The sequence below is a fragment of the Scyliorhinus canicula genome, chromosome 9 (genome assembly GCF_902713615.1).
Source record: "Scyliorhinus canicula chromosome 9, sScyCan1.1, whole genome shotgun sequence".
Lineage (NCBI taxonomy): Eukaryota > Metazoa > Chordata > Chondrichthyes > Carcharhiniformes > Scyliorhinidae > Scyliorhinus > Scyliorhinus canicula.
In genome coordinates, this window is record NC_052154.1 from 148,825,983 (window position 1) to 148,842,179 (window position 16,197).

Here is a 16,197-nt window from a genome sequence, read left to right on the forward strand (position 1 = left end):
ATTCACCTAACAAGCACTTCTTTCGGGACTTGTCGGAGGAGACCAGAACACCTGGAGGAAACCCATGCAGACTCTGCACAGGCAGTGACCCAAGCCAGGAATCGAACCCAGATGCCTGATGCTGTGAAGCAACAGTGTTAACCACTGTGCTATCATGCTGCGATGATGGGACCAGCCATGTTATTTTTTCTGACTTCCTGATTTGGAATCTATACCATTTGTAAATAATCTTTTATGGTGCATGTTTCAGAGAGGATTGTGGAAAGTTTTTGATCTTAATTTCAGAACTCCTTGGTGTGCCTGCTAAAATCATTTATCGAAAGTTAGAAATTTCACATCTGGAAGCAAGGGTCAGTGGGTCAGGAGAGTTAACTGTTATCATCCCAGTTGATGTTATAACTGGATAAGAAGATCCCAGAATGGAACCCTGGCTCAAAAGATTGTGGGCGAGATTCTCCGTCCCACCGGTTTTCTGGCGTGACGTGCCTCCGCTGGCAGCGGGATTCTCTGTTCCCGCAGCCTACCAATGTGGTTTCCCATTGTGGGCCACCCCATGCCGCCGGGAAATGTGTGGGTGTGAGTACGCTGCCGGTGGGGTGGAGGATCCCGTCGACGGAGAATCCCATGGCGTAACATTTACTTTTTTTATATAAAAGGTGGAGGAACAAAGTTTCAGGATGGTTAATTAGTTTCAACTTAAGTTACAATGGTCTCATTGACACAAAACATCCCTGATAAGCACACAAGATGACTGTGGTCATATACGCACACTCTGCTCTGAACCCAAGTTAGTGTCTGTGGGTTTCTCTTTAGAATCCCTCATAATAATACATTTCATTAGCGTTTGCATTCAAAATCCAGTCCAGGTTTTACAAATGACACTTTTAAACAAAGCTTCCTCTCCACTTTCAACAAACAATCCAGTCCAGGAATTTACACTACCCCCTTTTAGTTTTCCTTTGTCTTAACTGCTTTTACACAAACTTTGAGATCCAGTAACAGATTTCCATAGTTATTTCAACTCACCTTACACAGGCTCTAATAAAGTCATGCAAATCTGAAAATTACTTCAGATATCTTTCTGGCCTCCCACGATCCAATGCCTTTTCCACTCTGTGACTTATTGAACTGTTCTGTTCTAGTACCTGTAACCTTAAGACTTCTTGGAAACTTCTCTTCATTTCTCTAGTTTCCATAACTAGCTGCTCTTCAGATCTCATCTTCCATGGTATGTTTTTTTTTCTACCAAAACAGAGATGTTCCCTCTCTAGCCTTCTAAAATCAATTGCTTCTAGCAGAGCTGTGAAAACTGTCTTCTCTCTCACTATCTTTCTCCAGATGCAATCAAATTAACTATACTAAAACTTATAAGCTTCTCTACCTTACAATGCCCAGGTTGCTAAGCAACCACTCCTGGTTTATTTATTCTTCACGCCATAGCCCTCTCTAAGCATGGCAAATACACAGTTGGAACTTTACTAACCACTACACATACAAATACCTTTGTCCAGCATGAATCTGACAATTGGTTTTACCCTTACAGACATAGGAACATTAAATTAATCCCACTATATATTGGGTCCGATTTTACGGTCACGCGGCGCCTGAAAAGCAGCTTGCTGTGGTGCAGCGTCGCCGATAGAAGCCGGGAGACCCTGCTCCCAGGATCTATTTGGCTCGCAACGCCTCGGAATATCTAACGCAATCTCACATGGTGTTGCACTGTAAATCCCCCCCATTGTGGCCTGGATCACTTGGAGACAGCTAGTCTTGCATTAATGTGCAGATTCCTGAGGTACCCAAGGCATGGGATCTATCTACTTCACCTTGGAGACCTCGGGCGAGCGCTATTCAGTACTGATCTCCACAAAAGGAGACCAGGTAGAACGACACTCGTAGAAGTCTCCCAGGGGACCAGAGGTCCCCAGATCCATGCCCTTTGGGCAGGTGGTATCCTAGCACTGCTGGTGCCATCTGGCCACCCAAGTACCTAGCCACCCAAGTGCCACCTGGGTGTCAGCCTGGCAATGCCCAGGTGCCCAGGAGGGACTGCCAGTTGATGGGCACAGCCAGATTGTCACTGCCAAGGAGCCAAGCTGGCATTTTTTGCATGGTGGTGATCTGACAAGGGGTGTCCTTCACGGTATTTTGTTTGGGGGCTGGGGGACCCTCCCCATAGTGTTTTGGGTCTTGGGGAGGGGGTCAGCAATTGCTTTGGGTGCTCCAGAGATTGGGACGCCAATTGGGAATTGCGCACAAAATGTGCACAAAACGGGGCTATGTTTGGCCTCGGCCACACGTTCCACACTGAGCCCCCCTATTGAACGCGGGTGCCGTTTTATAGCATTCTGTTTCACGGTGCTGTAAGCACCAGGAAACGCACAGCTAAACACGCTTGCTTTGGGACTTTGTTAAATCCCACCCATTATTTCTAATGTTTACCAATACAAATATAAATCCCTTAGACCTTTGTTTTCCAAACACAACACTTTTTCTTTACGGAATATTACTTCATGTCTTTTCTTTTGGTTCAACCCTTCATTAAACTTGCTGCGAGGGCAGGAAACACCTTTGCACACACAAATAATCCAGAAGAAATGAAATAGGGAACTTGTATTTATATAGGCAAAGCAAGTTACTGCGGAGGCTGGAAATCTGAAATAAAAACGGGCAGTGCTGGAAATACTCAACAGGTCAGGCAGCATCCTGCAGAGAGAAAAACAGAATTAATGTTTTGGGCTGATGATGTTTCATCAGAACTGGTTACTGGAGGCATTCTTCTGCTGACCTAGCTTCTTCTCCATGTCACCAAGTCTGGTGTCATTCCCACTAAAATCATCCCCAATATTAATGACAAGGCCTTGCTTCCCTTTTGACTTCCAGATGCACCCCACATCAATTTCCCTGGTCTTCCCTCAAACATAAATGCAGTTTGAGGTAGCACAGTGGTTAGCACTGTTGCTTCACAACGCCAGGGCCCCAGGTTTGATTCCCGCTTGGGTCATTGTTTGCGCGGAGTCTGCATGTTCTCCCCGTGTCTGCATGGGTTTCGTCCGGGTGCTCCCACAGGTCCCGAAAGACGTGCTAGTTAGGTGAATTGAACATTCTGAATTCTCCCTCCGTGTACCCGCGCAGGTGCCAGAATGTGGGATTTTTACAGTAACTTCATCGCAGTGTTAATGTAAGCCTACTTGTGACAATAATAAAGATTATTATTATTATTCCCCTTTATCCAAAACCCTTGGAATTGATTGCGTTTCTGTATTCAGATATTTTCGGTTTCTGAATTTGATATAGCTACCATATTATATGGTAGCACTAGGACAACTTAGACTACAATAGCCTAAGCCTAGGTTAGCTACAGTCCACAAATACCAGGTTGTTTCTCCATTTGTCAACTCTCAAGCACCCTACTTCCTATCTGATAGCACTTATTACACCTGGAAGATAATATTACATATTATTTCAATAAAGATTCTCTTTTTGGATGTGTTAGTTTCCAGCTCTATGGCTAAATGATGGTTGACTGTCAAACATGCACTGCAGAAACAGACCATTCTGCCCAACACGCCTATGTTTGTCCAGACTTGTGTTCATATTGTTGGTAAAGAGTGACGTGACCAGCTGCTCACCTTTTGCATTTCACTAGCAATGATGCTGATGGACAGAGCTCTTGTTGAATTCTGAGTGTAAAGGATTCTAGTTTTCCTTTATTCAACATCAATCTGCCGTCAGAAGTATAACTCCTTTCTGCTACTTCGCAGACTAAAAACAGGCATCGTAATGAGATTCATAATGATCATTTAAATCTGCTGGTGATATGACATTAATGTTCCGTGAAAGAATTATCTTGTGCTTCAAGGAGCTAAAGTTCCAGTGTTGTCATATTTCAGAGCCTTTTGACCATTTTCAATCAAAAACAATTGTGCTATATTGAGTGTGTGTTATAGTGTGTGCATGCAAATGAGGGCTCTGGGACAGAGGGGCAGATAACATGGTAAGTAGCTCGTCGTTAAAATTGTCTCCCCATGGATTGTAAATCACAACCAGTTTATTAAGCAATAGATTGAAATCTCACAAGCTTGTGTGTGTAGTGTGTATTGGGCAGTGGGGAGGGGGGGGGGGGGGGGGGGCAGTGGTTGTGAAACCATTGTACTATGTGAAAGTGGGAGATAAGTCTCATAAAAGCAAGGTAAAATGCTCAGATTAGGAATGAAGTCCTTACAAGAACGATACCAGGACTAAGAGGTTATATCTATCAGGAAAGATTGACCAGGCTAGAGCTATTTACTCTCGACAAAGGAAACACAGAAAATGGAAGCAGGAATAGTTCATTCGACCCTTTGAGCCTGCTCCCCCATTCATTATAAGCATGGCTGATCATCCACCCAAAATAGCCTGTTTCTGTCTTCCCCCCATATCCTTTGATCCCTTGAGCCCCAAGTGCTATATCTAACTGTTTCTTGAAAACAAATAAGAAATCTTTACAACACCAGGTTAAAGTCCAACAGGTTTGTTTCGAATTACTACCTTTTGGAGCACAGCTCCTTCATCAGCTCGACCTGATGGAGGACCTGTGCTCCAAAAGCTAGTGATTCGAAACAAACCTGTTGGGCTTTAACCTGGTGTTCTAAGGTTTCTTACTGTGCCCATCCCAGTCCAACGCCGGCATCTCCACACCTTGAAAACAAATCTTTTGGCCTCAACTGCTTTCTGTGGCAGTGAATTCCACAGGCTCACTAGTTTCTGGACGAAGAAATTTCTTCTCATCTTAGTCCTAAATGGTCTACCCCGCATCCTCAGTCTGTGTCCCCTGGTTCGAGACACCTCCACCATCGGGAACATCTTTCCTGCATCTACCCTGTCTAGTCCTGTTAGAATTTTAAAGCTTTCTACGAGAAACCCCTCATTCTTCTGAACTTCAGCAAATATAATCCTAACCAACTCAATCTCTCCTCATATGTCAGTCCCACCATCCCACGAATCAGTCTGGTAAACCTTCACTGCACTCCCTCCGTAGCAAGAACATCCTTCCTCAGATAAGGAGACCAAAAGGGCACACAATATTCCAGATATGGATCACCAAGACCCTTTACAATTGCAGCAAGACATCACTGCTCCTGTACTCGAATTCTCTTGCAATGGAGGCAAACATAATATTTGCCTTCTTTATAGCTTGCTGCACCTGCATGCTTACATTCAGCGACTGGTGTACAAGGATACCCAGGTCTTGGTGTGTATTCCCCTCTCTCAATTTACAGAAATTCAGATAATCTGCCATCCTATTTTGCCACCAAAGTGGATAACCTCACATTTATCCATATTATGCTGCATATGCCCACTCACTCAACTTGTCTGAATTACGTGGAAGAATCTCTGCATTCTCCTCACAGCTCCCACCCAGCTTTATGTGATATGCACATTTGGAGATATTACATTTAATTCTGTGGTAACATGAACCCTTTAAGGAGGTGAGCTCCATGGAGCATGTGACTAGCTCAGGACCAATTGCGTGGCAGCACATGAACGTCAACCAGTGGCAAGGTTGCATGGGCCCTTGGAGCAGAACCCCAGGCAGTGTAGACCAGGGAGCCGAAGTATTAAGACCTGTTGTATACTGCTCTATGCCTGTTTCTCAACTGCCTTTGCCTTTCATCAGTAAATCCCTTTGTTAACCACTGAAAGCCTCCAGTGTAAGTCTCGAGCCACCACAAGTTTGATCGTCTGAATCACTAACATATATTGTGAATAGCTGGGGTCCCAGAACCAATCCCTGTGGTACCCCACTCATCACCCCCTGCTATTTGGAAAAAATACCCTTTTATTTCTACTCTTTGTTTCGTGTCTGCCAATCAATTTTCTATCCATCTGATTACACTACCCCCAATCCCACGTGCTTTAATTTACACGCTAAACTCTTGTGGGACTTTTTCAAAATATACTATATCCACTGGCATCCCCTCATCAACTCTACTGATTCCATAGATTTGCCAAGCATTAATTCCCTTTCATAAATCCATGCTCTGCTTTTAAATATTTTATAATGGACTCTCAAAATGTTCTCACTACCAACGTCAGGCTTACTGGTCTATAATTCCCTGTGTTCTCTCTACCTCCTTTTTTAAATAATGGGATTACAATAGCTAACCTCCAATCTGCAGGAACTGTTCCACAGCCCACGAACTCTTGAAAGATGTCCACCAATGCATCCACTATATCTAGGGCTACTTCCTCAAATATTTTGGGATGTAGATTATCAGGCCCATGGGATTTATCGGCCTTCAATCCCATCAATTTTCCCAACACCATTTCTCTGCTAATACTGATTTTATTCAGTTCCTCCCTCTCGCTAAATCTTCTGGTCCCCGACATTTCTGGTATGTTATTTGTGTCCTCCTTTTTGAAGACAGAACCAAAGTATGTGTTTCGTTGGTCAGCCATTTCTTTGTTCCCTATTATCTATTCTCCTGTTTCTGACTATAAAGAAACTACATTTGTCTTCACCAATCTTTTTTCCCTTCACATGCCGATACAAACTTTTACAATCAGTTTTTATGTTCCCTGCAAGCTTACTCTCGTACTCTATTTTGCCCTTAATCAATCCCTTGGGTCCTCCTTCGCAGAATTCTAATTCTCCCAATCCTCAGGCTTGTTGCGCTTTCTGGTCAATGTGTTCTTCCTTAGATCCAATACTAATTTACCTCGGTTATTAAGCCATATGTCACCTTTCCCGTTTTAATTTTGCACCAGACTGGAATAAACAATTATTTCAGTTCATCCATGCACTCGTTGAATGTTTGCCATTTCCGATCCATGGTCATCCCTTTAAGTATCGTTTTCTATTCCATCATGGCCAACTCATACCATCGTAGTTTTCTTTATTAAGATTCAAGGAATCTAGTCTCAGAATCAACTACGTCACTCTCCATTTTGATGAAGAATTATATTATATTATGGTTGTTCATTCCCAAGGGGCCTCACACATATAGATTGCCATATTCCTTTCTCATTACACAATACCATTGTGAGATTACCATAAGATTACCAATAGATTTTATAGGGTAAACAGCGCGAAGATGTTTCCACTTACAGAAGAGACCTGGACAAGGGGACACTGATATAAGGCAGTCACTGATAAATACAGCAGGAAAGTCAGGGGAGAGTTCAATTAAAACAAAATACTGCAGATGCTGGAGATCTGGGGCAGGTTCTCCGTTGGCTGACGGCAAGATTGGGTGGAGAATCTGTTCCGACGGCAAAATTTCGGCAGACGCCAATTTGACGCCAAATCGCTATTCTCTGTCACCTCTACAACTGCTTCGATGTGGTCGGGAACGCACGTACAGTAAACACCGTTTGCATGCCTGTAGCGGGCCTGACCTGATATTCTCCAGCGCCTCCACGATTCTCCACCTCCCATGGGCCGAATTAATGACAGTGCGGCACACTTGTGCTTTTTAAAAATTAAAAATAAACGAGAAACCGCTGTTGTGGCTGCTGAGGGCGAGAGAAGAGGTAGGACATGGAGAGGCACAACTGAGGGCTGCCGGGCCGGCCACTGGCCGGGGGGTGGGGGGGGGGGGGGGGAATGTCTGTGTGGCCAGGGTGCCCCCCCCCCCCTTGGGACTGGGGCAGTGTCCAGTTCATGAAGGAGAAAGGAATATATTCTGATAGGGTAGGAGGAGGCTTGTGTGAAACATGAATGCCAGCATGGGCTCAATGGCCTGATTCTGTTCTGTAAATACTGTGTAATTCTGAAGAATAATGTCTTCTCCATAATGTGATCATTAAACTCCACCCCCCATCCAACCCGACTAACTGTGTGCAGTGCCATGGGATATGTGCCAGTGGTGTATCCAGTTACATATACACACATGCACACTGTTATATATATATTAAACAATAGACAATTAAACACCTTGAATGCACTATAAATAATTATCCTACAAATTCATGTGCCTATTCTAGCACCAAGAATAGCAGATCACAATGACCTTGATGGTGTATAACTAGGTGTTAATCATTTAGATTTAATGGCGATGAAACTGCACGAAACTCAAATAGTAGAAACAGCAACAACCTGCAGTTGTTATAGTACCTTTAATGAAGGAAAACATCCCAACGCTTGACAGGAGAGTTAACAAATAAAATTTGATATCAAGTCACATAAGGAGATATTGAAACAAAGGAACAGAGCTTAGGTCAAAGCAGTGTGTTTTAAAGATTGTCTTAAAGCAGGAGAAAGAGGGAGATACTTGAAGGGAATTCTTAAGCTTTGGGCCCAGTTGCTGAAGGCCAATGGTGGAGTGAAGGAGATCATGGGTTGCGTGAGAGGACAAGTTTAGAAACACACAGAGATCTCAAAGCTTATAATGTGAAGGAGGTTACAGAGATAGGGAGGACAAGGCCATGGAGAGATTTGAAAAGAAGAAGAAGGTGAATTTTAAAAGAGAGGCTTAGCTGGAATAGGAACTATTGTGAGTCAGCAAGTGGAGAGGTGATGGCTGAATGGTAATTAGAGTATTTTAGGATATGGATTATCTCAGGTTTACAGAGGGTGCTAAGTGGGAGTCCAGCCAGGAAAAGATTGGAACAGTAAATCTAGAGAATGAGTTTCTGGAGACTTGGCAGTCAGTGTCTACAAGCGAAGACCGATTTAATCCTTAATCTCCTTATCAAAAGAGTCTGACCAGCTGTGTTCGCTCTGCCTTTCGTATTCAAATGGTATGCTTACTTTTTATCGGAGCCCTTTTTTTAAAGTAGTTCTTTGACAACGACTTCAAGTACATCGTTTTCACTCTTAAAAAAATTTCATTTTGGATTCCTTCCTTTTCTAGCTTTGGAATATGAAAATCTTGATACTTCACTAGCGACTGAGAAATCCTGGGTTGTTACAGGTTTGTTAATCACAACACATGAATTACTGCTGGATAAACATCCATTGGGATTGTCTAAATTATTGTTGTTACTCCATTATTGATGCCTTAATCATGACAAGGAGTTAACTGTACTTCCAATGACTCTGTTCTTCCACTAATGCTGTGTCCTATCTTCGTAAAAACATACTGGTGGGGTTTTGTTGTCCTGAAAACTGCTCATCAGTGATTTCTAGTCAGTTACAAATAACTCAGAACCTAAATTTAGAATTCTCAATACCTTAGTGCCAAAGGGGATCATTTTTCTTCAGAAGAAAAGGTTTGTCTGCTTTTCACAAGAAATATGAAGGAGTATTTAGGCCAGTTTTCCTCAGGAACAACCTGTATTGTAGAATCTTTTGATGAATTTCGGATTTTTTAAAGAATTGCTGAAGTTTCATAAAGAATGCTGCAAAAAGATCCAAATTATTGTTTATTTATTTCTGGGGTGTGGGCATTGGTGGTAAGGCCAGCTACTGCCCACCGCTGGTGGTGAGCTGTCTTCTTCAATGTAGCTGAGGGGTTTGATAGGCTGATTGAGGTCAACCACATAACTCTGGTCTGGAGTCACGTGTAGGCCCAACCCAGGCAAGGATGGCAATTTTTCTTCACTGAAGAACATTATGAACCAGATTGATTTTATACGACAATTCAGCCATTCCATAAATAAACACCATTACTACCAGATTTTTAGTTACAGATTTATTTAATTAAATGCTGCAGCTGCCGTTGTGAGATTTGAGCATATGTCTGTGGACTATCCATTAATAAAACCATTATGCTACAATACGTTATTCTTAAAATGGAAGAGAAGTTGGCAAGCCCAGCTTTTATTACCCTGGGTTAGGTGGATTGGCCATGCTAAATTGCCCGTAGTGTCCTAAAAAAAGTAAGGTTAATGGGGGGGGGGTTGTTGGGTTACGGGTATAGGGTGGATACGTGGGTTTGAGTAGGGTGATCATGGCTCGGCACAACATTGAGGGCCGAAGGGCCTGTTCTGTGCTGTACTGTTCTATGTTCTATGTTCTATGTTCCCTTAGTTGCCCTGAGCAGATGCAGCATCTTCAACACAGCAATTGTTTTCAGAAATGGTGTGCCAGCATTACTTCAAAGTTGACTCCATTGGATAGAGCTGGAGTCAAGTATCTGCCAGTCCAGATCGGGTTAGCAACCTTCCTTAGTGAACTGATCAGGAGTTCATAATAATCCAAGAGCTTTCCTGGGGCCAACCCTCAAAGTACCAGATTTATTGAATTTAATTTCATATTTTTCCATTTGAACGTACAACCTCAGTGGTTAGCACTGCTGCCTCACGGCACTGAGGACTTGGGTTCGATCCTGCCCCCGGATCACTGTCCATGTGGAGTTTGCACATTCTAGCCATGTCTGCATGGGCCACTCGTACATTGGCTATGCTAAATTGCCACTTATTAATTGGAAAAAAAATTGGGTACTGAAATTTTTATTAAAAAAAAACTTGCAATCTTTTGGGCAGCATCTCCAGCACCTTAACGGCCACACATTTAGCTAGGGATATTTACCAGCCAGTGTTGTTCGGTTATAGTGCTTTGTGCCTTTCGTAGACTCATAGGGCAGTATTGTACCTGTGTCGCCCCATTCCTGATCGTGGAACCGGAAGTGGATGGCACTTCCACACTTGATGTAATTCTTTCTTAAAATAAATTTAGAGTAGCCAATTCATTTTTTCCAATTAAGGGGCAATTTAGTGTGGCCAATCCACCTACCCTGCACATCTTTGGGTTGTGGAGGCGAAACTCACGCAATCATGGGGGGAATGTGCAAACTCCACACGGAGAGTAACCCAAGGCCGGGAACGAACCTGGGATCTCGGCGCCGTGAGGCCACAGTGCTAACCACTGCACCACCATGTTGCCCAGCTTGATGTAATTCTAATCAAAGTTTAAAGTGGTCACAGTATGTATGGGAGACATGTGCAATCATGCAGCGGGTGAATCCTGCGGTTAGCTGACACTGCAGCAGGCATTGGCGGGCTATTGGAGAGCTTCTTGGACAAATAGGGAGGCTCTGCATTGCAGCTCCCAAACTCCATTGCTTCAGAAATTCTGTGAATTTTTTCAATTCAGAAGATCATAACCCTCAGCCCTCCTCAAACCTCCCCATCTCATAGCTCTTAACTTATTCACTGTTATTCGCCACCCCTCAGCAAGGCCGGCCCCACCCTCTGCCTTCCCGTGGATCCCCCTTCAGATCTTCCATGTCCCTGCCCCCACTGCGCACCAGCCCAATCCGCCACTCTCCCCTGACACACCCCGATGGTCCTGAGCCTCCATGCAAGCGGCCATTCTCCTGCTCACCTCCCTTGTGGCGCAGAGTTCAACAAAGAAAACTGCTCATATCAGACACAACTGTGTAAAGCTAACCGTCGCAGGGCACGAATGTGAACTGGGCACCATGCCATTCACATGTGCCTATGACTTATTTGGAACGTAATTTCAGAAGGTTCGGTGTATTAATGGTGTGCAAATATACTAAAATTAGGAACCGGTCACTTGGCGGCATGGGACCCACTGCCACACCACTGAGTTCATCTCTGTAATTCAATCTGCTGTCGGGAAATTATCATTTTGGTTCCTACCCAATTAAGTCATCCTATCCACCCATGCTTCCTGCACTTACAGGTCCCATAAAATACTACCCATAAATCCTTGCAGCAAGTAAGGAGGCCATTTGTCCCCTCATACTGAGTTGTTGAAGGGGCTGACCAACTTAAACAAAGAAATTAGCCCTCAGAATGCCCAGTTGCCTTTCGAAATGACCTAGAGAATCAGATTCCAACACCTTTTCAGGCAGTGTGTTCCAGAACACAACAATCCTCGGTGCAGAAACATTTCTCAATTACTCATCTCGTTCCTTCTTCAAGTTATTTTAAATGTACGTGACTGGATTCTCCACAGAAATCCGCGGGCAGGACCAGAGTATCCCGCCACCAGCGAAGGGCTGGAGAATTCTGACCATGATCTCTGGTTATTGATCTATTCACGTTGCTCCCTATTCGAAAACAGTTTCTCTCTTCTTGCTTTAGTGTCAAAGCCCCTGGTAATTTTAAACACCTTTCTTAGCTCTCCCCTGTAGTGATATGCATCACTGTATATACATTAGGGGTTAATGTAAATACACTACAACTATGTAACCACCAGAGGGAGCACCAGAGATGTCATGATATGCAGACACGCAACCAATGGGTTATTAGAACAGGACACAACCAATGGGTGAACAGGACTCAACCAATGGGAAATCAGGGTACCCAGAGGTGGAATTACCACAAGGGGGCACTACACGACCCATATAAAAAGGACAAGACACACAGGCTCTGCCTCTTCCACCAGCAGAAACCAAGAGAGCAGGACATGGTTGATTATCAGCAACATCAAACCCCAGCACATGGTCGAGAGCAAGCTTGTATAGTTAGCAGAGTAGACTGAGTTACTAGAGGCAGATTAGTAGAGTGTCAAACTCATTTAAGAGCATTGTTAATCGTTCAATAAATACGTTAAACTTATCTCCGAGTCTGGAACATCTTTCAGCAGAGCCTACATCAAGTAGCAGCTTATGTTACTCAAGGTAACATTACACAACATCCCCTTAATCTTCTCTGCCAGGAAGAAGGAGTCCCACCTTCTTCAACATATCCACAAAACTGAAGTTCCCCCATCACCCTGCAGCCCTGGGACCACATTCCTGAGTTTGCAAGTGAAAATAGTGTGAGAAGAATTTTACTCCAAAGAATCTATGCGGCTAAAGTTAGAGTTTTGTGTTCAGTTTTTGATGAAGAATAATAATAATGCTCAGGTAGAGATTCTGGCATGGACTCAATGGGCCAAATGGCTTCCTTCTGTGCCAATAGGACTCCATGGGCTGGATTTAATGGAGGTGAGAGATTACTTGCCACTAAACTATAGAATCTGTGGGAGCCCCACATCACCGCTTTCGGTGAAAGCCCACAAAGTTAAATGCTACTCGGGCACTTAACTGGACGGTGGAAAGTCTTCCCTAGCTACAATTGGGCCCTGCACGTTGAAGTGCTGCTCACCGAGAGCCTCCAACCAAGCACAGGCTGGCAGCTCCATTAAACAGCAACGCCATGCAGGAGGCAGGGGCTGCTACCGATATATCACCCACCCAAGGTCTAGGATTGTTACTAAATCCCAAACAGACCACAGATGAATGATAGTAGTTGTGGAGGAGGGGGTGAGGCCTTTAAGTGACATTAATTTGGGGTAGGACAGGAAGGCCATTTACTGGCCTTAATTCCCACCATGGACCTAAGTGAGGTGGAGATAGGAAGGCGGCAGAGTCCCCACCTGGGATCTTTGTGTCTGATTAAATGTCTTCCCACCACCAAAACTACCACAAAGGAGGGCATTAAATTCCACTCTGTGACTCTATGCAAAGATTATGATGAGATTCATTAAATTGGCAGCAGGATGCGATTCCTTTACCTATGAAAAGGGATTAGAGAAATCAGAAATCTCCTTGAGAACAAAGAAGATTAAGAAATCTGTTCAAGGGCTTCAAATGTATGAAAAGGTATTAATAAAGTAAAAAAACTCATTCCAGAGAATTGGTAATTCGAGGCAAAGTCAGGAGAAGGTCAGTTCTTTTACACAGAGTGTGGGAATGTCCATCCAGAAACAAGAAGCAGAATCAATAATGGTTTTAAAAGGGAAGTGGATAAATTCATAAATGTCCATATGGAAAGCGTGTGGAAATGGGACTCAGAGGATTGCTCTTTCAGAGATCCAGCACAGACACAAATGGGCCTCCTCCTGTTCTGTAATACTTATGGCACCAGCTTGTATAGTGCACGATTGGAAAATATTCCCTCACACATATTACAACCGTGCAGTGATTAACACACTCAAAAAGCGGTGGAGAATTGTGGCCCAGCAAATGGGGAAACTCACTCGCACCGACTGTGCAGTCCCTGGATTCAGAATCTCTTAGTCTTACGTGTGCTGAGGGGAGGAAGAAAATTATGACAATTGGATAATAACTAAGTGGCTGACTCGTCATTACTGCTTGGTAATGTGCTCTGCCTCCTGTTTCGAATAGTTATCCTGGGCGTTGACAACACCTCACTGGGTGAGCAGTATCAACGTTTTGCGAGCCTGATGGAACAACGGTTAGCGAACCTGTTTGTGGCAGCTCAGCAACAAGGGCGAAGATTTAAACGTGCTTCTACGTTCGGCACCTACACTGTACAGGTCAGGTAAAACCCAATTCCTTTTAGTGATATTTATTGGCGACTGCCTAAGATTGACTCTCAAGAATTGATTGATTGGCCAAAAGGACCTTTGTTGGCCGAATCATCTTTTAGAGCAAATGAATTGCTTTTAAAGAACCATTGTTTTGTGGATAGATGCAGTGGCCAGGTTTCACAGCAGGTCACAGAAAAGGGAAGAATTGCATTTATGTAGCTCCTTTCACAACCTCAGGGCATCCCAAAGTGCTGTACAGTAAATGAAGAAGGTTTGAAGGGTCATCGCTATTTGAATGTAGGGAACACAGCAGCAAATTTGTACACCAAAAACTCCCAGCAATGTGATATCACAATGATCTATTTCAGTGATGTTGGGTGAGAGATTAATATTGCTTGAGACACTATCCTGAACTTTGAAATAGCGGAGTGGGATTTTCTACATCCACCTCAGAGGGCGGACAAAGAGTGGGTCACTTTCTTATCTGAAAGACAGCACTTGCTCAGTACTGTACTACACTGGAGTGTCCTCCTGGATTTTGTGTGCAAATCTGTGACATGGAAACTTGAATCCCCAGTTTACAGACTCAGTGTTCTGCCAACTGAGCCATGCCTAGCACCTACTTAAGCACACATTAAGATTGATGAGATAAAATGATTTATTAATTCAATGTGGTGGTGGCCAAGGAATATGTGCTGGGACACAGAGAGAATGATTTTGAATAGTACCATGGGATCTTTTGCACCCACCGGAACAAATGGCAGGGCTTTGATTTTGTAGCACATTAAACAATGTTGCATTCCTTCAGTGTTATAACTGAGTGTTGGTTAAATCTGTGGACTCAAGTCCTGCACTGGATGTAAACCCATGATCTTGTGACCCAGAGGTGAGAGTGCCAGAGATAGTATGGACACAGTTGGAACAAGAAACAAGAGCCTGAGAGATGCAACCTCTGGTCCTATTAACTCCCCTGCTACACCAGCATGAAAAGCACTGGGTTTGGGCACTGTAATATGAGGGCAGCAACTTCTCCACTGTGATCCCACTTCCTTCTCAACTGGTACCATTATTGACCGGCTCAGTTGAGCAGGCGGAAGGACACGCACAGGATGGCAGCGTGGTCTTTGTTTAAATATGGGGCAGGGCTCCAATAAAGCGTACGAGATAACATTCTCACCCCTGAATCAGAAGGTCAAAGGCTCAAGCCCTAGTACAGGACTTGAACACATAGCCGAGGCTGACACTCTGTGATAATACTGAGGGAATGCGGCATTATCGAGCAAACCCATGCCAGCCTCTCAGCACTTAGCTGACTGCCAAGGTGTTTGATCTGGTGGATGTCAGGCTGCGACCTCATGTTGCACAAATGCCAATTACACCTTCTGAAACCATGCAGTAGATCTGGCATTGTTCAGGAACAAGTCTGAGGGTATTTATTGAAGCACCACCCTGCCCACCCCCTGTTACCATGTCTTAATGATTTATTTTTATTGAGGGAAAATTCTGTTGCTATCTCTGCGTACTATTGTGAAAAGACAATCAAATTTGGTTTATTTTATTACTGGAAATGTACTTCATTTCATCTGATTAGAGTCCTTACATAAATCGCTAATCACCAACGTTTGAGAGCTTTTACCGTCAATAAACAAGCTAATTCTTGTCAACCCTCCATCCTACTGAGGGAAACTTGGACACTTTTTCTTTATAAATGCCAAGGCTTATTTGTGCTTTTCTTTTGTATCTGTTTTCCAAGTTTAATTCTCTTCACGAGGATCTTGGGTGGCACGGTGGCACAGTGATTAGTATTGCTGCCTCACAGCGCCAGGGACCTGGGTTCAATTCTGGCCTTGGGTGACTGTGTGCAAATTGCACTCTCCTGTGTCTGCGTGGGTTTCCTCCGGGTGCTCTGGTTTCCTCCCACAGTCGAAAGATGTGCAGGTTAGACGAAACGGCCATGCTAAGTCGCCCCTGGGTGTCCAGGGATGTACAAGTTAGGTTATGGGGATAGGGCGGGATGGATATAGGAGTGGACCTGGGTAGAC

The 16,197-nt window shown here is 43.9% G+C and overlaps 1 protein-coding gene across 1 annotated transcript in view; it reads left to right on the forward strand.

Moving 5' to 3' along the window:
• kiaa1549la (KIAA1549-like a) overlaps nt 1-16,197 on the forward strand; it is a 335,236-nt gene that overhangs the window by 148,653 nt on the left and 170,386 nt on the right. Inside the window, exons 8-9 of the mRNA XM_038807890.1 lie at nt 8,838-8,897; nt 14,010-14,161. Coding sequence (XP_038663818.1) covers nt 8,838-8,897; nt 14,010-14,161 — 212 coding nt within the window. The remainder of the gene's footprint in view (nt 1-8,837; nt 8,898-14,009; nt 14,162-16,197) is intronic.